The sequence below is a fragment of the Mus caroli genome, chromosome 9 (assembly GCF_900094665.2).
Source record: "Mus caroli chromosome 9, CAROLI_EIJ_v1.1, whole genome shotgun sequence".
In the NCBI taxonomy this organism is placed as follows: Eukaryota; Metazoa; Chordata; class Mammalia; order Rodentia; family Muridae; genus Mus; species Mus caroli.
In genome coordinates, this window is record NC_034578.1 from 99,651,662 (window position 1) to 99,678,864 (window position 27,203).

Here is a 27,203-nt window from a genome sequence, read left to right on the forward strand (position 1 = left end):
AGGACTCTAAGAAGCACCTGAATGGCTGCACTGCTTGTAGGTTTATTTATTTGCATGTGTGAGCACCGTGCCTGCATTCGAGCCTGTGTGCCTTGTACCAGTGCAGGTCAGACATGGCTTATTTGATCCCTTGGAACCTGGAACTCAAGCTTTGGATGGTTGTACGCTGCTATGCAGGAGCTAGGAACCAAATCCCAGTCCTCTGCAAGAACAACGGGTGTTCTCAACTGCTGAGCTAGCTCTCTAGCCCCTATACCATTTTTAACGCTCTGGGTTTTTATCTGACAAAAGTAAGTCTGAAATCTGTTTCTCGATTTGATGGTTCCTGTTGAACCACACCCATGTCCTTCTCCTGTTGAGAGGCTTTAAGGCTGTGTCTCCTTTAGTTTACTGTAACAGGAACACACAGATTATGGAATGATTTCTACAATGAAGGCAACATTTACTCACATAAGAATGCACACCAATAAATGTCAACTCTTACCCTTCCTGTGATTTTTCCCTCTGCAAAGTCAGTTCTAAATCTCTGAAAGAAAACACAAGTTTGTGAGGACAGACTGGTAAGGAAGGCGCCTGAGCCAGCCTTTCCCACCCAGACCAGGCAAAGCCACAACTCAGTGATTAGGATACTAACAGTTATGGGATCTATAGTTTGACGGCATTTAGTAAGGACTGTGAGGCTTTACTGATGAACAAAACAGACAATGCTTCATCCTGCATATACATTTGAAAAGAGCCATACACTGAAGTATAAAGGATCTCCTGGTTGATTTTTTTTATGGGAAAGCAAAGGTTTCAGTGTCAAGTTAAAGGTCAGAATAAAGCAGGAGTGGGCAGAGCGGTGGAACTCAGTCTCCAGACTTAGGAAGCCACTGCACTTTCAGAAGAGGGAGCAAGTTTGTGGCAAGGGTCTTCTCACCAAAGCTTCCGTAAGCAGCTCTGTTCTGTGCTCTGTAGAAAACTTCAACGTTTCTGACTTTTTCCCACTGCCTTTACGGAATGTGAGGTTGAACTCTGTTCCTTGTCCTTTCCCAACAGGGCTGATGCTACAAATGTCTCCATAAGGCCACTGGCAAAAAGAAGGAAGCCTTTAGCTTTGGCTCTGAAGTAATAAGGCACCGTTGGTTCTCATCTCCTGCATTCCATATTCTCTGCTTAAAGGAACAACAGTTTACAGACACTGCAGCTTGAGGGGTGGGGAGAAGTGCCTCTAGCAAGTCTACAATTCAAGTTCTCTTCAAGGTTTTTAATTATCAGAAACAATAACAAAAAGATCTATACTATGATGGCATCGATAATGTAAAGCAACTTAAGTAAGTGAAAAGAATTAGGGAGTAACATTTCATGATTGTACTCATTAAGAAAGACAATCTACAAAACATGCCTAGTTTAGAATTAAAAACTGAACTATATTTAAGCATGTTTATTTATTCATGTTCAATTAGTCTTGCCTTTACAAACAAGTAATTCTAGTTCTTTGGAAAGTCTGTGAACTTTCCAAATAATACTTGTCACATAACTAATATGCTTGATTAACAGTAACAACTTTAGAAAGGGACGAATTTTATAGAGGAGATGGCTAGAAACAGTAACACGTGAAAGCCATTCCCTCCAGAGTCTAGAAAGCATGTGCCCGCGCTCGCTCTCACACACACAACTTCTTCACTTCTAGGCCTGAACACAAGGCATCATATATACACATCCATCTTCGGGCTGACATTTCTCTTCTGAACTGCTGACTTCAGCAGGTGAGTTGGGCTGCAATCTTGACTTTTAAAGGTTCACATAAACCCTCAACAACTTCTATGAAAATTACCTGATTTGTTACTTCTAAGGTATTGGGATTATATGTAGTAACTGCATGGGTTCCAACTGAAAAGACTCGTTTATACCTACAAGGAAAGACATGCTTACATTTAGTATTAAGCAACAAATTTTTAAATGAAAACACATATGATATTAACACAAAATGAATACACTTTCATATTTTTCTATAAATAGAAATATGTTGGCTGATCAATAGTTCAATGGTGGTTAAATATAGTTTATTTTTATATTTTCAAATTTAATGTCCTAAAATGTTATCAAAATTAAAATCTATCCACCACTTATTTTAGTGGGAACTATTAATATTCTTGCATAAGAAGTATGACCTTGGGGCTAGAAAGATAGCTCAGTGGTTTAAGAGCACTGTCTGCCCCTTCAGAGGACCTGGGTTCAGTTCCTAGCACCCATGTGGCAGTTCACAACTGTCTGTGTAGCTCCAATTCCAGAGGGTCCGATACCCTCACACAGACATATGTGTAGGCAAAATACAAATGCACATGAAATAAAAACAAAGAAAAGTTATATTAATTTTTAAGGAAGGAAAGAAGGAATGAAAGAAGGAAAGAAGGAGAAGGAAGGAAAGATGACCGACCTCTGGACAAACATGGTGATGTTACCACAAATTAAGGCGGTAAGGCACCAGCCAGGATGCTACGAGAATTCTGAATACGACATTTCTCTTTTAACAAAACACTGCAAATGGCTAATTCTTTCAAAGTATCCTTTCACCATAACCACGATAGGAGGAAGGGAAGTATGGCTGGCAACTGCTCAGCACAGCTCATAAGGGAACGTTAGTTCCAACTTAAGCAACTACCTGTTGAGTGTCTGTGCTGCAACTTTAAACACGGAGGAAGCAGCTTTCACTTCTCGCTCCAATGCCTTTAATGAAAGAAACATACTCAACCAGGAAAAACGACCTCAATTAGCAGTAACACTGATGAAGAGGAGCTCGTGCTGATAAAAGCAGAAATTTAACTAGGAAAAAAACATTTAAAAATAAAGACAGCTCTTTAGATATAAAACAAAAATGAACAACACATTAGTTAGAATAAGAAAATGTAAGGAAAAAAAAAAAAACGAGGAACAAAAAAACTCACTGCCACAGACAAGGAATAAAGGAAAAAAAAAATCCCCTACATGTCAATGCAGATAAATTTCAAACTTAAGACCAATCATTGCAAAGAAGAAGGTCAGAAAGCTGTGAAGACTGACACCATCCAATCCCCAGACTCAGCAGTCTAGAGTGGAGAACCGGCAATGCCCATGCTCTAAGTGGAGAAGGGTAACGGAGGCATCTTAACTCTGATACTAAAACCACAACGACAAGGAAAACTGAGACACTCGCCTGTTATTAAAGCAAAAAAATGAATAACAACCAAGTAGCTTCAGAGAAACAGTTCAATTAGGAAGAAAAAAAAAACCCAAACCCAAATTTTTCATGACTAATAACTATTGAAAATACTTCAGTAATACCCAAATGATAAAAATGGGCACTAAAATAAATCAAATAGTTTCCAGACCTCTAAGTTTTCCTGCTTTTAACTTCTTTATATTTTAAAAAAGTGTACAAGGGCTGGAGAGATGACTCAGCGGTTAAGAGGCTGCTTTTCAGAGGTCCAGAGTTCAATTCCCAGCAACCACATGGTGGCTCACAACCATCTGTAATGGGATCTGATGCCCTCTTCTGGTATGCATGAAGACAGAGTACTCATGTACATAAAGTAAATAAATCTTTTTTTAAAAAAGAGACATTCAATACATTAACCAAAAGCTACTACTAGACTCAAGAGGAATCCATCATGCTTCCATCAGAGACAGGGTAACCAAGTGCACTGGAAGAGCCTACAATATTTAGGGGTCTGTGCCAGTGCCCTTGGCTACCCTCCAGCCTGACAGTGAAGCCCTCTTGCTGAAGACACCTTGAACTTGAGCCAATAGAACATGGAGATATCAAGCTGGTGCTGACCCGGAAGCTTCCAGAGTGTCTAGAGGTGCCGCATACACTCCAGGAGAGAAACAGCAAGCCTCAATCTTACCCAGCTGTGACTGTGTAAGCCACAGTGAGAGGTGGCCAGGCAAGAAACGCCCACTGGAACAGAGTGGCCCAACTGTCTGTCACAGGAGTGACACAACTACCTTCTAAGTGGACTTAAGACCCACTCTGCAACATGAAACCAAGAACTGAGACTAGACAAGCCATAGGTTCTAGAGGAGAACCTACTACTGTTATTCTACTAAATAGGCAAACTAAATAGGTAAACTGACTCCTAACCTATAGATCAGTGCCATCCCTCAACCCTCCTCAGAGAAGCTTCTATTCGAACAAGATGGTGATTAACACAGGATCCACAATGGATTACGGTGCTGAGAGCAGGAGACTGGAAAGCTCAGCCCCAAATGACACATGTATATCAAAGCTCCTCCTCGAAAGGGCCTGCGATCATTGTGGGATAGGGGTGGAAAGAAAGAGCCAAAGGTGGGGAATGGCTCTAAGGAAATGGTGTCTTCCAGGTTCAACAGGTCAGCTTCACATATCAACTCACAGCAATTGTGACATATACAAGACCTGTGTAAGCTCAAGCCATACCAAATCCCAATATGGAGAGCAGAGATGGGCATCAATGGGGGCAGAGATGCCCCCACCCCCTATCCAAAGAAACCACTGCTAATTAATAGCTGCTGAGAAAAGGAGTCAGCTTTCTTTACGAGCACAGCCCTTGGTAATCAACCATAGTGTCAATGAAGGGCACATATCCAAGAATATATAAACAACACAGACTGAACTTCATGGGCATTAAAAACAAACAACATGATTTTATTTCTTTATTGTCCAGTTTTTCTAATCAGTATACCATATAATAATAATGTCAAAGTTATTTCCATATGGGCAAAAAGAAAATGAGCCGGGCGTGGTGGCACACGCCTTTACTCCCAGCACTCGGGAGGCAGAGGCAGGCGGATTTCTGAGTTTNAGGCCAGCCTGGTCTACAAAGTGAGTTCCAGGATAGCCAGGGCTATACAGAGAAACCCTGTCTCAAAAAAACAAAACAAAACAAAACAAAACAAAACAAAAAAACACCAAAAAAAAAAGAAAAAGAAAAAGAAAAAAAAAAAAAGAAAATGATAGGATGTGAATTTTTTATCATGGATAAAATTCATACTGTATTTTCCCCCCCAAAATGTTTAAGTCTAAAGTAGAACAAGAAACTAAAGAATGAAAACTACTTTCTTCAAACATAACATATTTCTCCCTAAGGTGAAGTCAGGTGACTAGTGAAGTAGGCAAAGACTTCTCTCCACAGCTAGACATAAAAGAGCAAAGAATTAGTCAATTAGTGAGAACTAAAGGAAACACGTGGTTCTATAACTGATATTTGACCTGAAATATAAAATGAAATCATATCTTCAGAAATAATTCAAAAGTTATTTTCTAGAATCTCCTTTGAGTGTGAAAAATCAGACTTTCTGCAATCCAGAAGGCAACACACACACGCACACGCACACGCATGCATGCACACATACATGAATAAACCAAGACTGCAGAATTGATTTCATTTGTGAGTGAAGAGAACAGTAATTACAGGTCTAAAAAGAGTCAGCTGCCATGTGCTTTATCTGAGGACCTGTTAAGAATGTTTACTTCTGTGCGTTCTTCTCTCCTTCCTACCTTACCCAGCCCTTTCCAACCTCTGCATTAATCTTAACTGACCCTAGTGCTTACGTCTATATTTTATGTGTTGTGTAACATTTCAATATATGTGTGTATTATGTAAAGCTCAAGCCAGAGTCTACACATCCATCCCCTGAACATCTGTCATAGCTTTCCACTGAGAATCCTCCTGGTTGTTTTGAAATATATTACTGTTATTCTGAGCTGTGCCCCTGTGCACTACAACTCCTGAGGCAGGGAGAGCAAGCCATGCCTCATGTGTGCTACACAAGTGCTCTACACTGATGTCTTCTTCCTAAGTGTCCACCGATGGGCCGTTTCTCATTCTTGCCCCCTCGTAAACCTGTGGTAAGTACCATAATGTTTTCAACTTCCACAAGACAAACGTTTTAAGAATCTACCTGTCTGAGCTCCACATAGTACCCACCTTTCTTCTATGCCTGGCTTACTGTGATCTTAGTTCTATTCATGTCACAAATGACAATTTCATTCTTTTCACACCTGAATGATATCCCACGGTGTGTATGAACCAGCACACTTTGTACATCTGTCAGCCCATGGGTACTTACAATGTACCATCCCTGGGCTTGTGTGAATAGTTGTAAAATTAAGCGTGAGAGTGAAGATGTTTATTTATTTTTAAATTGTCTCTTTTGTTTCTATACCCAATAGTAGTTTATCTGTACCCTATAATAGTTTTGCTTTGGCATTTGTAAAGACCTCTCTTAAGTATCCTAATTTACATTCCAACCAACAGTCTAAGGGCCACTTCCTATCTGTCCTCCCCAGGACCTGCCTTTAGTCTTCCTGGTGATGCCATTGTTAATAAGGTGAAGTGACGCCTTGCGGTTTCACTACATGTCCCTGGTGACTAAGGGCCCTGAGCATGTTTTCACATGTGTGGTCACCTGCATGCGTTAAAATGACCATGTAGTGCTTTTGTCCCCAGCATTTGTCTGTCTGGCTCCTGGAGTTCCTTCCAGGTTCTGACTATTAGCCCCTGGCCAACTGAATAATTTGCAGGTGACATTCTCTCACTCTGGCTCGGTAGCAGGCTTTCAGTTTGATGGCGTGTGTTTACTTTGCTTTCTTTTCCTGTGCTTGGGAGTCTTGTTACTCTATCCTGACCATCCCCCCCAAATCTTAGCCATTTCAATACCTTAAAATATTTCTGTGTTTTCTTCTCAACATTTTGTTTTAGGCCCTGTATGGGATTGGTTTTTGGAACTGGTGAGAGGTGAGGGTATGGTATCACCATCTGTGTCTTTGTGTCCATCCAACTTTCCCAGCACTATGCACCGTAAAGGCCATCCCTCCTCGACTCACCACCACCATGGATGTTAGGTCTACACTAGCCTCTACTCTGCTCCAAAGCTCTGCTTTTATCCAGGGCCATGCTACTTCAATCTCTACAGCTTTGTACAATGTAAAGTAAGCTACATAAGACCTCTTGCTTTCTTTTCCCTCAGGGAGGCTTTAGCAACCTGGGGTTTTGTGGTCGTTTTTATTTGGATTTGAGAATTTCTTTTTATGTTGTGAAGAAAAGAAAAAGGCATCTCTTCTCTTGTCCAGCTTACTCCTGAACATAAGCATAACAAGTTACCGGCTTCACTGTCCTCCTCTCCTCCCCTCCTCTCCCCTCCCCCCCCCCATCCTGCTCTGGGGTCAGTCATCATGACTGTCTCTAATATGAGCATCTGTCACTGAATTTCACAGGCCAAATGCCAATTTCCTACCATACTGTGCTTAAAATCCTGTTTGGATACTAAAGTCCCATTCAAATTTATAGCATCTGCTCTGCCAACAAACACTGGAGTGATCCACACACGAGAAGTCCATCCTCATAGATTCCATCTAGAAAATCCAACATGTGACTTTGAAGTTTCCCACAGTGAATCTGCACTTCCACTTTAGCTGAACATCTGTACCTTCCTTCCGGCCTTAAGTGGGCTTGCTTAAGCCAAAGAGGAAATCTTTTTTCATGGAAGAAAAGTGCTTTTACTCCCTGTAGTCTCCCTTTCTTGTTCCCAGAAGAAACATGTAATTAAATTATGTATGGACTTCCCAAGTGGGAGAAACAAGTAGAGAAGAAAGCTGCTTTGCCAGCCCGCGGTCTAGACTTACAACAACCCTTTACTCATAAAAGCAGGAAGCATCTGCAAGTGAGGCCCAGTGAGACTGCACACAGGTACAGAAATGGGTCATGTGACATTTCTGAGGCACAACCTGGAAGGTTATCTCTAAGTGAGGCCCATGAAGAGAAAGCAGAGGTACGTATTCATTTGATAGCCACAATCAGTAAATTTCCCCAGATGGAATAGCAATGTGTATGTGTCTAGAATCTCTTAAAACAGGCCCCAATTCTTGAAAAAAAACAAAAAAACAAAAACCAAAGAAAAGAAAAAAAATCACATGGAGAATGTATTGTATAAATACATTTTTAGAGAGAAGGTTCAACTAGGAATTAAAAATAAAATTTTGATTCATGGCCGGGTAGTAGTGGCGCACACCTTTAATCCTGGGAGCACTTGGGAGGCACTTGGGAGGCAGAGGCAGACGGATTTCTGAGTTTGAGGCCAGCCTGGTCTACAGAGTGAGTTCCAGGACAGCCAGGGCTACACAGAGAAACCCTGTCTTGAAACCCACCCGCCCAAAAAATAAATAAATAATAAAATTTTGATTTGTGTTTTAATTTTTTTTTATGTTAAGACTGTTGAAGAATATTTTAAACTCAGATTCAAATTGGTCAGAAAATAAATAAGAACAATGGATTTCAGTGCTGCACTATGCACACAGCAAATTGAAACCACTATCTGAGGAAAGGGGATTGAAAAGAAAACCCTGTTGAAAGGAACCGCCAAGTAAGTGGAAGGTCTTTTGTTTATGGGTGGGAAACATTAGCTCTGCCGAGTCAATGCCACTAAAACCCCAGCCACTTGCAGTGAGATTAACAACTCTCTGAAAAAGTGATACAGCAGTACAAGAAATGCAGAATAGTCAACATAATTCTGAGGTTGCAGCCTCATCCCTCCCTGTCTCAAAGGGTACAAACCTACATTAAATCAAACCAACACATTAGGGATTTTGTCACAGATGGGCATCCAGATCAATGGAGTCAAATTGAGAATTCACAGTTGGCCAAATGACTTTTGGCAAGGGTGTCAAACATTCAATGGGAAAAGAATGGTCTTTTCTTTTCAACAAGTGATTCAAGTATAAGTAGATCTTCATTGCATACCACATAAAATTAATTAAAAATTAAAGTTATAAAAGTCACAAAAGGAAATCCATTGTAACCTTAGTTTAAGCAACAGCTTCTTACAAATGACAAAAAGAACAAGAGACACAAAAGGAGACAAGCTGGATTTCATCAAAATTAAAAACTGTGTACTTTATAGAATGGCATCAGGAGAGTTGGAAGGCATCCCTCAGCACTGGAACAATACGTTCCAAACACTGATCTAGGATAGGATTTGTGTTAAAAGTAAAGAATTTCTACAGCTGAGCAATCGGAGAGACAACTTAATTAAAAATGGGTGAATGAGATTCACACCACCTTGAAAACACCAGTTTTCTCTAACTCTGCTCAATGAAATTATGAGGGAATACACACACAGTATTCTACAAGGGTAGAAACTATACTCCCTAACATGTGAGTTCATAAAGCAGGAAATGAACAGAGTCAGTGAGTTTGCTAAGGTAAGTCAGAAGCACTAGTGTTCAAACATTGGCCTACCCAAGAAGCCACCACACCATCAACCAAACCATGAAAAGCGAAGCGTAAGAACAAAAGCTATGCAGGCATGTTGTGTTTTACCCATGACCCACCTCAGAGAACTGTGGCCTGCAGAAACCTGTCTGTCCAAGGGAGACACTCAGACTCACTGGTCAGTGCTTCTCAGAATACGCTGCTTTTCTAACAGTCAAGGAGCTCCAGTCAGTGAATATCAATGTAAGTAAGGCCCAATTTCATAGCCTCCATTCACTCTACATCACCTCATAACTCTCCACAATAATCTATGGGGAAGGAATTACCATCATCCAATGGGGAGGGAACACACAAGGACATCTTGGTCCAACTAAAACAAATATAAACATGAAATGATACTGTTTCCATCCAAGAAAAAAGTTCTAATAAAAATTTTTATTCAAATAAATAATTAAATAAACACAGCTTCTTGCAGAGGCAAACGGTTGCTTCACAGGCCAGCCTCTGGCAATGCAGCAGCAACACTGGAGCACAAGCTGATGACAGCAACACTAGAGCAACCCAAGCCACTACACCTCTGCACTTTCTCTTGTTAACTTTTCAATTTTTTAAGGAAAAACCTAGAAAGATCAAAAGAAAAGGAGACGCCAGGCAGTGGTGGCGCACGCCTTTAATCCTAGCATTTGAGAGTCAGAGGCAGGCAGATTTCTGAGTTCGAGGCCAGCCTGGTCTACAGAGTGAGTTCTAGAATAGCCAGGGCTACACAGAGAAACCCTGTCTCGAAAAACCAAAAGAAGAAGAAGAAGAGAAGGAGAAGGAGGAGGAGGAGGAGGAGGGGGAGGGACAGCAATGCATTTCCAATGTGACCCGTGCATTTAAAATGTGTACACAGCTTTCCAGCAAAACTTTATGGAAGTTCAGAAAAGTAAAAGCAAAGAATACTTACTTCCCCCTCCATGAGTGCTTGGTTGTGTAGAAACATGCCAGATCCTTATTTTCCCTAATTATGTTCATTTTGTGCTGAAACCTGGAAGACAGAGGTACACATTCCCTTAGTACAGTGTGGCATGGTCTCATTTTTCCCCGACTCCCTCATAGCAAGGGACAGCATTCCTCAGGCCCCTAGCCCTGCACTGCTGTAAGGTTTAAGGACACAGGACTGCTCAATGCTGTGCTCTGCACTGTATCCTGATCGTCTTCCCAACCACTTCTTTTCCCCTGGACTCACTAGACTTTGCTGCTCAAGTCAAAAGTTGTCCTTGATCAACATCCTGAGTACAGGGAATCTAGTAAAGGTTTCCAGATGAAGAAACTTAATCTTTACATCCCATCCTGTCAAACTGTCAGACAGTGCCTTGAAGGATGATGAGCACCTAAAATTAATTATCAAGAGTCAAATCAATTACAGATGGTTTCTGTTGCACAGCTAAGGGCTGGCCACACTGTTGTCCTTGGCACTTTAGGGAGCGGTTTTTCCTAAGTAAGAATTTACAAATCAGAACTCATTAAACTAGGAAAGTAACACATGTCCACGATCATAAATCTAAAGGGCTCATAAGGCTATCTCATCCTAAAATCCAAAGGCATGCACTGTGGCCTCCCTTCTTATATTTCGAAAAATAATCTTCTCAAAACAACCAACCAAGCAAGCTGGGCATGGTGATGCAAACCTTTGATCTCAATATTCAGGAAGTAGAGACAGGTAGATCTCTGTGAGCTCCAAGTTAGCCAGAGGTATACAGGGAGACCGTGTCTCAAAACAAACCCACCATAAGACCATCATGCACCTCCACAGAAGGAAGTGCCTTTCCCCAGAGAATTAAATATTCATTGAGAAAATACTTAAGGCTGAATATATTCCATTTCCTAGCTATGTGAGGACAGCACTGCTTCTGTAAACTGTTCATTACCAGACTTATCACGGCAACAAAGAGATTGAAGCTGAGAGTTTAGAGCCAAAGTTTACAGCAGCCTGTTTAGTGGAACAGGCCTGCTGAATCTGTGCTGACTCAGTGCAGGACAGAGAAGGCAGCTGTGCTGTGTTTTTTTATTGTAACCTAACAACACATAAACCCAGAACCACTTATTTCACAGGGAGGAACATTTAAACCCAGGTAGCTTTGAAAGATGGTATTTAGGTGACTCCTAACGAAAGGCTGGTGATGTTTTAAAGATAAAGCATAACTTATTTTTACAAAACCTAAGTTTTGTGGAGCCTGATTTCTCAGCTGTGATGTAGGCCCTTCTCTCTGACCCTACTAAAAATTACTGTAGGATACTTAGCAAAATGTAAATAATTCAAACAGGAATTATAGTTTGCTTAGGCCTGCTTTACATCTTTACATATGGCAATTCCTTTTTTGAAACTAGTTCATGAACCATAAATTCACCCTCCTAAGTATAGGGCTCCCTTAGTCTTGTCACAGACCTTCCACAGCCATCACCAACTCAAAACCCTTCTCATTAGCCAACAAGAAAGCAGGCAGTGCTCCCAGCACTCAGGACACAGGACATCTGAGTTTGAGACCCGCCGTATCTACAGAGTTCCAAGTGACACAGTGAGATTTTTGTCTCAAAAACAAACAAACTGACAAACAAAGACCAAAACAGACCCCCACTGCCAGTCCTCCCCTTGAGCTCCTCCCCCCAGCACCCCGCAGTGAAGGACAGACTTTGTGCTAGTGTGTTTCTCCCTATATAAGGGGCTTTCCTTGCCAGTAATGCTCTACTATGTGGCTGTCTTGTGCTCACTCACCCACTGAGGGCCATTTGTGTAGTTTCTACCCTCTGGGTAGTACACACAGTGCTACTCTGACACATGTGTGAGCTCTTGTGGGAATGTTGTCACTCTGTCAGAACATCCTGCAGGGACAAGGAGAGTCTTTACTCTTCCTCTTTGCTTTCCACCACCTGATTTAACCCTCCACACGGACGTGCCGGTCTGGAGCTTACAGCTCCATCTCCTTCACAGTGAGAGCACCCCTAACCACACTGTTTTAGACTGCTCCTGCCCTCCTCCCTAGTCCTTTAGGTCCTGCTTCCCCTCTGTACTCTTCACAGTCTAAAGCCCAGTTTGTTATTTATCTAATAATCCTATTAGTTCACTAACGTGTCTCTGGAGTCTACAAGAGAGACCAGCACAAAACAGTCACACTGTACAAGCATCTGCTTGAGTGCGACAATTCCATGGGCCATCCTGATGGGCACCTAAAGCCTGATGCTCTAACAGGGGCAGTCATAGCTTCTGGAAAAGCACCATTAATCCATGCCGTTATTTATCAAAAGAAATTTATCTTACAGTCAACATGCATTTTCTTCAAATGCAATACTGCTGGGCCTCTTTGCTTGTTCTAGTATGACACTGCATTGGTGTGACCCTTTATTTAAGCTGGTGTGAACTTTGTTTGAGTGAGAGAGACACTTTATTTCTGTACTTTGCATTTGATATAACTCATGAATGGAAGAGACACTTTATTTCTGTATTTTGCATTTGATATAACTCAAAGAGCCAACCAAGATTTACTGAACCTACCAACATCCCTTCCTTCTGTATCATTTGCAATAATTATTGCTGAAGAGAAACTGAGATATTATCTCTAAAGACTCAAAACAAGCAAACAAATACCACCCTAGTCTCTCTATATATATATGGTATAGTTTCCCTTATATTCACTACAAATAAGGACTGGAATGATAAAGGAGAAAGACAGACAGAAAGGTGAAAGATTGACATTGAAGAATGAGGTTTGGATTCTTGGTCCACACTAGAGGAAACAGAATGTCGGAGTCTGTACCAAAGCCCTGTTTTGGGCAAACTGAAAAGGAAGAAAGAACGCTTTTGAGGAGAAACTGGTATCATTATGGTATCATAAAATAAAAACGGGAGCAAAACCCTAAAGTCCTGATGACAGGCACACACTGAGAACCCAGCACTTGGGTGGGTGGCCCAAGCTGGAGGATAATGACACTAGGCTGGCTACTTAGCTTCCAGGTAAGCCAGGACCATATAGCCAGCCCTGTCTCAAAACTAACTAATAAAAAATAAGACTATTTTAAACTATTAACCCCATAGAACTTAGGGTATGAGCCATAAGGAAGACATGATCCCTAATAGATCTACAAGGGGCCAAAGGCAAAATAATTTTGCAATTAATGACAATAGAGATTTATGAATTCTTAAACATCTGAAGAATGCATTTAGGAGAGTCACTGACATTGGCTGGTCCACACAGTTTGCAGAAGGATGAATTTCAGGAAGGATGAGAATACATGGAGAGGATTCTGAGGCAAGGGCCAATAGACAGGTGTAAACGCATGCTATAAAAAGTGACAACAAAAGCTACCAGGATAGCTTGTTAAAACTACATTCCTAATGCAGATTAGCACACTGGCAGAAAAGACCAATAGACTAGGAAAGGACTTGAATTTCGCACATCAAGATTCCTCCAGCTGGGACCAGAGAGATGGCTCAAAGGTTTAGAAATCTGGCTGTTTTTGCAGAGGATGACCCTGGAGGCTGTTTTTTGTTAGGGACCTAGGTTCAATTCCCAGAACTCCAAGGTGGCTCACAACTACCTGTGACTCCAGCCATAGGCACCAGACAAATAAATAAATAAAAAGAGAAACAGATAAAAGTAATCAATCTAAAAAAATAAAAATCTGACAACTAAATTTCAAAACCATCTCAACATTCTCTGGGCACTATTCTGGGGGCGACTGCTCCTGCTGCTGAACTGTCCTCAAAGCCAGTAAAGCAAATATCATCTTTATGAACAGGAACTGCTCCTTGGCACCAAAGGCTTGCCCACGTCAGGTAAGTATGTCTGGGCGATAAGGGGGCAGGCAGGCAGGAGACAGGGACTTATGTAGTCAAGTCACCTTACAAATAACATAATTCAGTGTTGATATCAGTCTCTGCACGGCTTCAAAATGGACTCATAATACCCACTGAAGGACATCTGAAAGCTGGGGAGTCTGTGATGTCCTAAGACTCATTCCACAGTGGCTCTTCCCAAGTACTAAGTTGTTAGTGATTACACTAAGCGTCTACTACACATTTATCAAATCCTGATGCCTTGGTGGCTCCCATATTGTTAACAACAAAACTGAGAGTTGTTCAAATTCAATTACATCCTAAGGTTACACAGCTAATTAAATGGATGGACCAGGCTCTGGACCAGTCTCTTAACTCTTCATTCTATACACTTAATCCAAGCTTTCCTGAATTCCCTCAGCCTCAGGAAAGCCATTTTCACCATGTGATCTTGTATCATTTGACAGCATATTCCTGGGATAACTGAAAACTTACTTCAATTATTATTTTTACCTGGGACGAATCAAACACCTATAAGGAATAACTTTTGAAACTACAAATTCAAACAGAGAAACAAACGACCGAAGTAAACGCAAGACAAAGGCTCTAACACCGCCATTTATGGCCTGCGAGTACAAACCACAGAAGCACTTCCACCTAACTAGCTACCCTTTGACCTTTCCAAGTGTTCCAGACAAGCACGTGACAGCAATCGACCAGAGTAGGACGTCAGGTACTTCTCAAGGAGATTTCAGAAAAAGAGTATTTTAACTAACTGTGAGCCTTTTAAAAATCACGCCGGGCGTGGTGGCGCACGCCTTTAATCCCAGCACTTGGGAGGCAGAGGCAGGCGGATTTCTGAGTTCAAGGCCAGCCTGGTCTACAAAGTAAGTTCCAGGACAGCCAGGGCTACACAGAGAAACCCTGTCTCGAAAAACCAAAAAAAAAAAAAAAAATCACCAGATTTTGGTGTGAAGCTGGGACCTACCTCCCAGCAAGGATGACATTAACTTTTTCTAAAATTTCAAGTTTATTCATGCTCTCAGGAAAATCTTTTTAAAGACAATTTATCCCATGAATAACAGGTGGCCTGAAAACAGCATTAACTCTTTCAGACTGTCAACGTACTTCTAAACAAAGAACTTACAAAATACAGTAAGAGAAATTCACAAAAAGCAGAAATAGTCAAGAAATACACTCAGGTATGATGGGAGGAAGATCACCTTAAGGTTGAGGCTAGCCTGGGCTACCTATTTAGTTCCAGCCCGGGCTTTCAAACAGAGAAGAGAGGTGAGGAGGATGTGTTGACTGTTTACCGTCCAGGGGAAAGCTGGAAAAGCTTCCATCAAAGCCCAGAATCTGAGGGGCAGCAGCAAGTCTGGGGATGCTCACAGCACTGTGGTCAGGTGACTCACTTGAGAAGACCTTGGCAGATGTGGCACAGATGCCAAGGCTGCTGGTCTGCATTCATAACATAAGCACTATGTCAGTGTGCACCCACCACCAGGGTAATCATGGTGAACTTAAAAAAGTAGCTATCACTCACTGGCTGTGTGACCTTGAGCAACTCAGAACAAATGTCAATTTCTCTGTGTTACAGCTATCTATAAAACAGGGATGAATACCTAAGTCTCAAAGGGCTGTGGTATGGACTAAAGGAAACTATTTGGATACTTAGAACAAAACTCAGGAACACCCTGGCTCACAAATCTTAAAACACACACACACACACAACTCAGGAACATTAATTAGCGACTATCATGCTTTAAATACACACATTCTTGTGAATTTCTATTTTCTGCTTTATTTCCAAGTATCTACTGGCACTTGGGTGCGTTAAGGTATTGGGGTAGGCAGGTATTTATGGTTCTTCCTCTACCTTTAATTAATTCCAAACTTCCTGTAATTCAATGTAGAGCAACTCAACCTATCTGCTATGTCAGATACAGAACCAAACAATTCACAAGTTTTAAATTGCACACTGTCTCAGTCATGGGATGCGCTCTCCTAACTCTGTCTTACAAACCCATGCTGTGCGAGATACTCGATACGGGGGACATTAGTCACCTGGCAGCCTCTGCTGATCAGACTGCCTGCTATGATGTGGCAGTGTGCTGTGAGGGAACCCTTACTTTACTTCACAATGGACCTGCCACTCAGGAGTAGAGAAAGCTAGAATGTTGTGGACATGTGGGGAATTCCTGTGAATTCAGGAACCATCTTGAATTTTGCTACCATATCAATTTCAAAAGCCACAGTTGCACTGATAAGTGACTAGGTGAGATGAAAAGGGATCATGTGACTGTTGTGAATCTGCACAGGAAAAACACAGCTGAGTGTCTGGGAACCTTATTCCCAATGGAAGAGATCACTGTGTGTCACCTAGAACTTCTAACTTCAAAAGTACAGTGTTCTGTTAATTTAATCAGTATTCATAATTTTTACTTAACCATTTGTGAACTTCTGAGGGAAAAAAAGAAATTTCATGAACAAATTTAATGTCCAGTAATTATCTCTTCTCTATTTTTAATAAGCTCTAAAGAGTTGAAATATAATCGTTAAAGGGTAAAAACACTTAAGCAGTCGTTATTATTTATTATTCATGAAGGAAACTGCAGAACTCCTGGTACTGAGAGGCTGAAGCATCAGCAGCATCCAAGAGTCGTTTATAGGCATGTGCTAAAAATAACTGCCAGCTTAAAGGATGATAAACAGTAGAATGGTGGACCACCTGCTAAAACTATCAGCTAAATTCATTCCTTCAAGAATTTCAAATCAAGACTTACACTTGCCTTTGATGAGTCTATCTGCACATCCCCTGTAACTAAACGATGCTGAGGTGTCTCCACTGACTGACAGGTTATCGTCAATGCTTTTCACTATATACTTGGGTAGAACACTACTAGAACTTTTTTGCATCATCTCAGGTAATTATTTTGATAGAAATGTAATAAAGGTTAAAACCAAGATCAAATTTAGGCTTGGCAGACATGGTAGTGTGTATTTTTAAGCCTGGTGGAACTTGGGAGGCTGAGGCAGGAGAATGAGTCTGAATAAGTAAATGAATGAAAAGCAAGACCCTGCCTCAAACAATACAAAATAAAAAGGGTTGGGGTGTCCTCAGGGACACAGCGTGCCCTAGGTTCAACTCTAATGGTGTTTTGGCTGAAATTTTTCTTTTCAACGAATCCTACGCTTTGTGCTTTCGAACAACAGTCTTGCACTTTAATTTATTACTGGCAGTAAGGCTGGCACCCATTTGCAAACATCTGTGAATAAAATTAGAATGGTCCTGAGAAGATGACTTTGACACAGACACAGACACACACACACAAAGACACACACAGACACACACACACATGGGGGAAGGGGTGATGACAACAACAAAAACAAAACAACTGAGTCCACTTAGCAGCCCCTACAACTTTTTGTACGCTGCGGCTGAACAAAAGCAGACTGAAGTGACCATCACAGGCACTGCCTGAGCAGACTGCAACCAGACTGTAAGTGGAAAAGGTTGCGTGTACAGCAAAATTAAGCATATGTGTATGGCTTGTGTCGAACAAATTCAAAGGTCTACGTAGCTAAGGATGATGAATTGGTACATTAAAAAATACAATCAATGAGCAAAGGAATTGAAGTAAAAAGGTTTTTTACCTGTTGAAAGCATATATTTTGCACAACTACCTGAAAGTAATTATTATATAAATATGACAATTTGGAATAATCAGGGAAGAGACAAATTTCCTCATTCTGAGTCTATGAAATCTAAGCACAGCGCTTGCTCTCAGGTAATGAACTGCAAGTATGAGCTTGTTTTAAGATGTATCAAACATTAAGCTGGATGGCTGGATGGATAAAAGACAGAACTGTGATAAAGCGATGGCAGGAAGGTATTTATTAGCCGCAGCATGCTGAGGGAGGCATGGCCATGCCTGATACAAAACTCATCGTGGCCGGAGTGACAGATGTGTAGTGCACTGAGGAGAAGCTGCGAGTCTGCCTGCCTTTCCTGAGTAAGCTTCCCTACAGTGGAGTGTTCACCACTGCCCACACACTACATCCCAAAAGGCAGTCAGGGGCAGACAGCACTGAGGCAAACTTATATAGGAGAGGCTTCAGCCTGGCCCCTGAGCATGTATCCACTGCCACTCGGGGCAACTAACTCAAGGGGGAATCCCATACACTGGCTTCTTAAACATCTCATTTTCACAACTGGATTTGAAATCTCTATCAATGATAATTAGCTTGGAACTGTTTGAAAACAAAAGGTTAAAAAATGGCTAACTACATTAATTTTTACCAGATTAAAAAACTACATCTAAACTGTTTTAGATAAAATGTGCTGTACTGAGGAAACTTGCCAGTGAACTTTAATCCCAGTTTTGCCTTGCTGTTGTTCTTTTTTTGTTTTTAGTCGGGGTCTCATTAAGTTACCTAGGTTGCCTTCAAACTCTTAGAATCAGGTGATCGATCCTCCAGCCTCAGTCATCCCAGGTCATTCTTGTTTTGCTTTAATATGTGACTAAGTCCAAGTTAAAGTATTTTCTTCAGAAAGAACCAATCAGTATCTGTAATGTGTATGATACCTACAATAACCTTAAAACAGCAAGAAACAAATCACCATGGTTTCAGGATACCTCACTTCACACACCTTGACCTGAAGAACTTAAACCCCTAGAGAAAAATGCTGTCACCAAATAGGGAAGCAAGAAGTAACATCATGTTTGACTGGCAATCCTATACCCAATAGCTGTCCACGAGTTATACTATGCTGTTGCATTATAATGCCCAGCAACATTAACAATCTCACGTCTGCTCCACTCTTTCTTAAAAAGTCAAAATAACTAGAAATTTCTTCATGAAATAAAGGGAGGTTAAAATACAACCCCAAGTCTACGTTAATCCCAATGGGGGTCGGGAGAGGGTAGTGACGAGAGCAGTGTGTGCAGATATACAAGTATGTGTGTGGGGAGTCAATCTCCATAGTTGTTCATCAGAAACCGCACCCCTCCCTGTTAAACTGAAACAAGGTTTCTCAGTGGCCTGAAACCCACAGGTTAACTCTAAGCTGGTTTGTGAGAAAGCCCAGGAACCCACTTGTCTCCACCTGACAGCACAGAAATTACAGATGCTACCACACATGACTTTTTAAAATAGATTCTGGGTATTGAACTTGGGACCTCATGCTGTGCTGAGCTACCTCCCAACCTCGCCACAGCAGGTAATTTTATTGTCTTAACCTATTCAACAATATAAATCACATGCTGGGCTGAGGGAGATCTATTTTAATCATGCATATGTTGATTCCAACTGAAGCATCTATCTCTTCTATTTTAGTCAGACATATGTTGATTCCATATGACAGAACACTTCATTTCTAGATAGATTCATCTATTATTTTTTTAAAAAATAAAATTTTCATGTAAGATATATTGTGACTCTGCCCTTTCCAAACTGCAAAATTTCATCTGAAAGAACATTCATCTTTTCAGAAATGTGCTCAATTCTTCTCAAATTTGTGCTGCTATTTATATATTCTAGTTCCTACATATTTTTTTAGATTTTTTTAGACCTCATTTCTATTTCATTGTATCTCAAATGAGAATATTGATTTTGCAAGAACAACACACTCTAGTTGAGCAAGCTCATCTCAGTAGCAGGCACTTCCAAGTTTAGCTCTACCGTGATGAGGCCCTCGTGGGCAACAGAGATCTTTACTGGCTGCGATGAAACTTGTTTTCCGTTACCAGCAGGGGATAATCTCCTTGGTCCTGCAGCAAATACAGTTTGAATTACACTTTACAGTTAGCACCCCAAGCATGCCTAATAAACACTATTAAGACACAGGCCATGTCAGTGGCAAACATTTCCTCTCACTCGGGACCAAGTTTCATGTTTGTTCTTTCTGAAATGCTTGTATTATTTCTACCTCTGCCAAAGGGTTTATAACCTACACAACACCTTTACATTATCTTTAAAAAAGGATATTCCACTTTTAAAAATAAAGTCAATGACTTAAAGGTCTGGAAGAAATGTGGCTTATCTGCCCTAAGATTTGATAAATATTCAAAATACATTCTGAATCATGACTTAAAAGTTTGAGGGAGAGGAATTCTACAGCAAAAAATACCAAAGGAACACAAATCAGAAATGCCTATAAAAGTCTAACTTTCAATAAAGTTAGTATAGAATTTTAGATCTATTAGAGAAAGCCTGTTCCCTGCAAAACATAAGATGAATGAACCTGAGTAGCTCTTTAATTCTGATACCTACAGTTAAAGGCAGAGCATTAGAATAATTACTACAGACTGCTTTAGGTGTTTTCTTTCCTACCTGTTTAATCAAGTGCAAACCAGTCCTCAGTTAAATACATGAGCTACTTACTATTCAGAGGGTGTGATCTACCAAAGGCAAAACAAGAAAGCCCTCTGTTTTTTGACCCTGTTTTACAAATCACATGTTTCACGAGCAGTCCATATGACAGTATATGGGCTGCTGAATGAAGTTAAGAGCACAGAGAAATAAGTGTAAGTATGCCACGCTGAATGAACCTCTCACAGGTAACTGTGTCTTCTGTCAATGAACATGACCATTACCATACCCTGGCTTCAGCTAGTTGCTGAAAGAATATTCCCTAATTCAGTGACTCTGGGGAGTTCCCATGACGATGAATCAGTTTCTATAACAAGAAGGATTATGGCTGGTATGTACTCAGCAGAGGTACACTGCTCCAGAAGGAAAATGTGTTGAAGATATTGATTAAAATTTTGAACTAGGGCCTGGAGAAATGGCTCAGTGATTAAAATCATGAACTGATAATCTAGAATAGTGGCTCTCAACCTCCCTAATGCTGCGCCCCTTTAAAACTGTTCACGATGTACTGACCTCCACAGCCATAAAATTATTGCTTTGCTACTCCGTAACTCTAACTTTGCTACTGTTATGAATGGTAACATAGTACCTGTGTTTTCTGATGGCCTTCGGTGGCCCCTGTGAATGGGTCATTCAACTCCCAAAAGGGTTAAGAGCCACAGGTTGAGAACCACTGGTCTAGAAGACTGGACTGAGTTCAGTTTCATGTACTCGTATCGAGGAATTCACAGCTGGCCGAAACTCCAAATCCAGGGGATCCAATACTCTCTTCTGGCCTCCAGTCAACTGCACCCACACAGTCACAGACACACACAAAGTGGAAAGCCTGTCCTCAATGTCCAAGTGCTCGTTTGCATAGGGGAAAGCCTAGTCATAATAAACTAGCCCCACAGCCTAATCCATCTAAATGTAAAAAACAAAATATCCCACCACTAGAGCTGCTACAAACGGAGAGATTATACTTACCTTTTCAGTTTGGAAAACAATGCTAACAATTATTCCACTTGTGGTATTTAAGTCACCAAGATGACAAATTTGTGCCCTTCCATGTTTCTGTCACAAACTGATTCTATACAAAGGTGCATATTTCTGACAATTTTATTGCTTACTGTGGTGTGGTCATACTTATTTGCATACTGAAATGCATAGTCAGTTTTACCACAATGCCATTTTGATAATTTATTCTTAACTTATTTCAACATGGCTGGCACACTGGGCTGGGGCTATAGTTTGGAAGTAGAGTGTCTGCCCAGAATATACTCAATACTTGGAAGAGTAGGATTCCAACTTCACATTTACTGATGTGCTATTTCATAAATCACTGGGAAACATAGATGAATGTAGATAAGTACTCAGCTCAACAGCTATGTAGAAATTCTCAAAGCAGGTACAAGCACAAATCAAAGAGCTTCAATCCATGCGTATACCACACAACTTCACAACACATTACATTTCCTTTCAAAAACTTCACAGAAACTCAATACACTGTGACTCCCTCCCATGCTCATGTCCACAAGCAACTAACAAAATGCCAGAGTACTGATCCACGCAAACAGTGCTGCTTCCAAGTGCCCACTGTTACTATAAAGCTCACAGTTCTGTGGCCCTAACCTATTTTTCATAAAAGTCCTGTTTTTATTCAATTTTACATAGCAAAGCGATTTTAGGGAAAGCACATGAAATGCCTTTATATACCACCAGAGAGGAGTGTTTATTTTCTTAACATACAGCATGTTTGCATTTTTAAAATTTTTTTGCTAAATCTGTCTTGTAGAGAGAATATCTCATGTACTGTATTGATGTATCACCTGTCAATTAAAAAGTCCATGCCCTGCGAAACAAAGGTGGGACATTTGGGAGAGAGAGAAAGGATTCTGGGACAGAGCCAGGCAGGAGATCCGCCCAGGAAGATGTGACAAGACTGATGCATGATACCTGAGCACAGGTAAGCAGACACATGGCAGAATGTAGGCTGGAATAAATGGGATATTTTAAGTTGTATCTGTCAGAGAGGAGCCTAGCTATATGGCCAAGGTATCTGTAAATATACTCTGAGTCTGAGTCTTATTTTGGGGAGCATGGGGCTGGGAGGAAGAACCAGGGCCTAACTTCAACACTGGATTTTTCCCTTTATGAATATTTTTGATATCCTATCTAAATACTAACGTTCCAACATTTGTTTTCTTGTCTTCTAAAAATGTTTTAGTTTTATATTTTACAACTCAGTCTATTTTTGTGGCGAACTTGCCTGTAATAATCAATACAATGTGCCATAAAGTCAGTTCTGGTTACATTACATTAATTACATTACATTAATAGTAATGTAGTTATCTTTTGGTTTTATGGTGTATCCCTTTTATTTTTAATCTCTCTTTCAGAGAGGGGTTCTTGCACACTATCTCTGTGTATATATCTTACAGATATATAAGAAGAGGAAGCTGGAGCCTCTCTAGCTGGTTACAGGTGAGTCCTGAGAACCAAACTCAACAAAAACAGCAACAAGTTCTGTTATCCACTGAGCCACCTCTCCACCTGTATTTCCAAGACTTAGAATGGTTTTCATCTGTGTTTTAGGGAAACAGAATGAGTAGTCTCGATTGACATTACATACAGGTCTGTGGGTTTTTCCTCGAGGTGACACAACAGGTAAGCTCAAAAGCACTCGGCATCTCTCTGCTGTGTTCTTGTTTCCAGCACTTCAGTTCGATTCCTTCAGTGCCTATGTTTTTGAAATTACGCATGGAATCCAGCATTTGAGTATTGCCTATTGGATAACAAATCATCTACCTCCATCAACCTGAGTGTAGCTATGATAATGGCTCTCTTAGGAATTGCTTTTCTCCTTTTAGCTTTCCATCTGTGTCTTATCTCAGGGAAGCTGGACATGTATAGAGTAGTGGAACAAAGGTGAGTAATTTCCTGACCAGATGAGCATATCCCTTTTCTTTGTGAGGCCAAGTGTAGAGGATACAGTAACTTTGTTAGGAGTTGAGCTCAGCTATGTTCTTGCAACAGTTAACAGCAGGGCACCACTGGCTTCATTCTTTTTGCAAAATACTGTGTATCTGTGAGAAAGGTGATTTAAGTAGAGAAATGTCCCTCTGACCCTTGTGTTGTGCTCCTGTGACCTTGTGCTTTTGAGGGTGCAGTCTCTGTTCTGAAAATTATACTCTTACCTTGTTCATATTCCACTAAGCTCAATATAATTTATTATCAATAGTGCTGGTAATATGGCCCACACATATACATTAAACTTTGTTATCCAAGGAGAGAATGAGAGCAATTTCTCAACCTTCTTAAAAGCTCTGCTGCTGTTCCCCTCCACTGGGTCTGAATGACAGACTTTCAGCAAGACTTTTTCCTAGGAGTGTACCCAGTGCAGTTTGTGTGTAAACAGCTTCTAAGCTGGCACACTCACTTTCATCCATTTTTCAGCTATTCTAGCTGAACTCTTAACCAATGTCCAAAAGCCCTCCTCTCGTTTTCACCCCTCCCTCTCCAGCTCCTCCTTCAGGTCTGAGCTGAGCTAGTGGTTCTCTAAGTCCTCAGCCCTCTAAGCTGTCTCTAAGTGATCACCTTGGTTCGTCTAGTTTTTGTTTGTTTGGTTGGTTGGTTTTGTTTCACACACCTCCCCTCCTCCATGCTGTAAAGCTTAGAGCAAAGCTTTGCGTCTTAGAATCAAAGCTAAATGGTACAAATGACTTCAGGATAGCAAAGAGCATGTTAGCAATTATCTTATATAAAAAGGCTGAGGAGGTTTTACAAGACCTCCCGATGAGCCTAACAACCCGAGCTCAATCCTCCTGTCCCACACTGATGGAGACACCATTACAGCTCACTACCTGAGTTCAATCCTCAGGTTCCACACCATGAAGAAACACACTGCACTTCTGCAAGTTGTCCTCTGACCTTCACACATGCTACATGGTACATGGACTCAAACACACAGAATAAATACAAACAACATTCTAAGTGCAAAAAAATGATCCTAATATGTGAAGACTAAAACAAACATAATGAACTAAAACCTGCACTTTAACTCCCACCAGATATTAAACCAAAGCCTTAGCAACAAGCAAAACTGGGCTGCCATGTAGCTGCATAATTCTGTTTATACTTTCCTCAGAGAAGCAGGAGAGAAGTCTGAAAGGGACATCGCAAACTCATCCGAGTAATTACAAGTGCTGGGGGAATAGGGCCAATGTGGTTATAACATGCTCTTTTGATTTCAACTCTACTTTAGTATCTATCCGGAACTAGGTTCCACTATTAACCTCTAAGTTTAAGAAAAACAGGTTAGTACCATCTACCTGGGTAACCAAATAACTCATGCTCTCCACCAGTGTGCAACTTTATTACTGTGCACATTCACGCTTTAGAACTTGGTTTGTTTGCAGTCACGCTTGCTAGTATGATTTACACTACTACTGACGCATTAGAAAAGAATATCCATAGTTTCTCGGGGGAATACGAATGCTGGTATTGATTGGCCCAGGACTCAAGCTAGCTTTAAGGTCTTTACATCCCTGTTTCTTAACTCTGGCTCCTCTTTTTCTCCTTTAATTTGTTGTACTTCCTGTTTCCAAACAAATGTGAACTCAGTGTTTTCTCAACTAGGACTGGCGGTCCGGTCCCCGAACGTAATGTGGTATTAACAGCCAGAGCCACCATTTGCGATATTGCAACTTAAACATTGGTTTATACTATAAATGAAAATTAAAGGGGCTTTTATGCTGTAAGCTAAATTAAGTTAAACAATGAGGCACTAGAAACAAAAAAACTAAACTATAGAATAAAAGGGAAAAGCAGATCGTGGAAGTAAAATATCACTACTTTGGGAGTTCATCTCTGTGTTAGGGGGCGATTTTTATTTACATCATCCTTCCACCAAGTGATTAGTGAAACGGTTTCAAGGTAAGAATGGCTAATTTAGCATCTTACAATAGGGTTTTTTTTGGGGGGGGGCACGCAGGTGTACTCTCAACACCCACTTCATTGGGCGTCCAAAGTGCTGCTTCACCTACACCAAAAGCCTAGTTCAGAGGTGAAATCACAGCCCAGCACGGGCAACAGTGAACAGGCCAGGCTACTTTGCATGAAGGAAAAGCCTTGGGGGGGGGGGGGAAACTTGGTGTTTGATAAAGGACTTGAGGAAGAGAAGAGCAGCTGCCCCTCCTTTCCCATCAAATCGAAACAAAACTGAGACGAGGAAAAAAGAAAAAAAAAAAAATCGAGTCTACGCGGGACCCCAGAGGAAGGAAGCAGGACCGCTAACCTAAGAAAACCGGAGGCGCCGGCATCCAGGAGGGAATCCCGAGGGCGGAGCCCACAGGGGAAGGAGGTGTGGAGTCGAGTCGGGGAGAGTTGCCGAGAAGTGGGGGACAGGGATAGTGATGGGAGAAAAGACGGCCAGGCAGAGAGAGGGGTGGGGCTGCCGGGCAGTGCCCCGGGCAAATGTCACTCAGAGCCGGGGGAGGGGAGGGTCCGAGCGCAGGGATCCCCGGGCGGAGGATCGCGGCTTCAGCAGCTTCGAGCCACACACAGCAGCTTAACGCGGCCCGCCCTGGGGTCCCTGCCCGGAGCCCCCGGGTCGCGAAGGTGGGAAGCGGCATCGCAGAAACCCAGAGCCGGAGGCGGCTTTACCTTCGCAGGAGGCTGGAGGCGCTCCAGCCCGAGCTCCGCCCGCCGCCGGCTCCACGTCTTGAGTGGGATGGAGGCGCCGCCGGCCCCGTCCCCTCTCGCTTTCCTTTTCCCCGCCGGGGCCTGTCGCCGCGGGTTCCTGCGCCGCGGCCCCCACCCCCTCCGCTCCTCCCTCTGCCTCTCAGAGGCTCGCCCTGGACGCCGCCATCTTCCACCAGGCTTGCGAGCGCTGAGCCCTAACGCGCGTGCGTGGCCGCCGCCCCGGCCGTCACGAGACCCTGTCAGCTGACCTCGGCGCTTCCGCCTCGCGCCCCGCCCTCGGGAGCACTGTGCTCCCTCCCTCCGAGGCCCATTCGCCGGCTTCCGGGAAGCGCCGCGTGCGCGCCGCCCGCCGTTCCGCCTTTCGGGAAGAGCGCGTGCGCTTAGCGAAAGAGAGCCTTGGCCCAAGCAGAAGGCGAGGCGCCACGCCCCCTGGAGCGGTCCGAGAGGCCACGCCCCCTGAATCCCTGGAGACACGCCTCTCAGCCAGGAGCTGGCGTTGGCTACTGTAACTGCAAAGGAGCAGCTCTGTTACCTAGCCCTAGTCTTCAGTGTCCTGGCGCATCTATGAAGCCCTCGAAAGCCTCAGTGCGCATCTCTGGTTTAGCTGCATCGTGGGCATAACTTTTACTCGCTACTGACACACCCTGAACGCGGATTTAAGTTTTGAGTGTTCAGGGAGATAATGGAGACCGAAGTCTCAGAGGTCAAAGGTCTTTGCGGGTGAAGTGTTGGGACAGTTAACACTGCTGCCTTCCTGGTCCTCTGATCCCAGAGCCAGGATTTAATTGGCCAGGTACTTAAGGCCAATTAACCTACAGCCGCCTGAGATAGGGATTATCCTCTATTTTCAGATAATAAATTGATGCGTAGTTCCACAGTAGTAGACTTAGTATTTGAGCTCAAGTAAGTTGACTCAAGAACTTCTGCTCTCTGGATAGGAACTCACTGAAACTATATGAAGAGGGGAATTCAGGAGAGTGACAGTATCAGAATGAAACAAAGTTACAGATGGCAATTGTGTCAGAGCTCTGAGCAACAGACGGTGTCTCATCTAAGATGTGAGAGAGGCAGACTACCCTCTAAAACGTGATTCTATGGGGGGAAAAACCTTGTATGGACACACA

At 42.1% G+C, this 27,203-nt stretch overlaps 2 protein-coding genes across 2 annotated transcripts in view; one reads left to right on the top strand and one right to left on the bottom strand.

Moving 5' to 3' along the window:
• The window catches only part of Dnajc13 (DnaJ heat shock protein family (Hsp40) member C13), a 106,381-nt gene extending 80,112 nt beyond the window's left edge, over window positions 1-26,269 (bottom strand). Inside the window, exons 1-5 of the mRNA XM_029481990.1 lie at window positions 26,041-26,269; window positions 10,156-10,236; window positions 1,817-1,892; window positions 920-1,069; window positions 485-526 (exon numbers count right to left, since the gene is read on the bottom strand). Of these exons, the coding sequence (XP_029337850.1) occupies window positions 485-526; window positions 920-1,069; window positions 1,817-1,892; window positions 10,156-10,223 (336 nt within the window). The 5' untranslated portion in view covers window positions 10,224-10,236; window positions 26,041-26,269. The remainder of the gene's footprint in view (window positions 1-484; window positions 527-919; window positions 1,070-1,816; window positions 1,893-10,155; window positions 10,237-26,040) is intronic.
• Window positions 25,456-26,952, top strand: LOC110301152 (CASP-like protein 4A2). Its single transcript, XM_021171422.1, has one exon. It carries the CDS (start codon window positions 25,852-25,854, stop codon window positions 26,275-26,277), a length of 426 nt encoding a protein of 141 aa, XP_021027081.1. The 5' UTR covers window positions 25,456-25,851; the 3' UTR covers window positions 26,278-26,952.
• The last annotated feature ends 251 nt before the right edge of the window (window positions 26,953-27,203 follow it).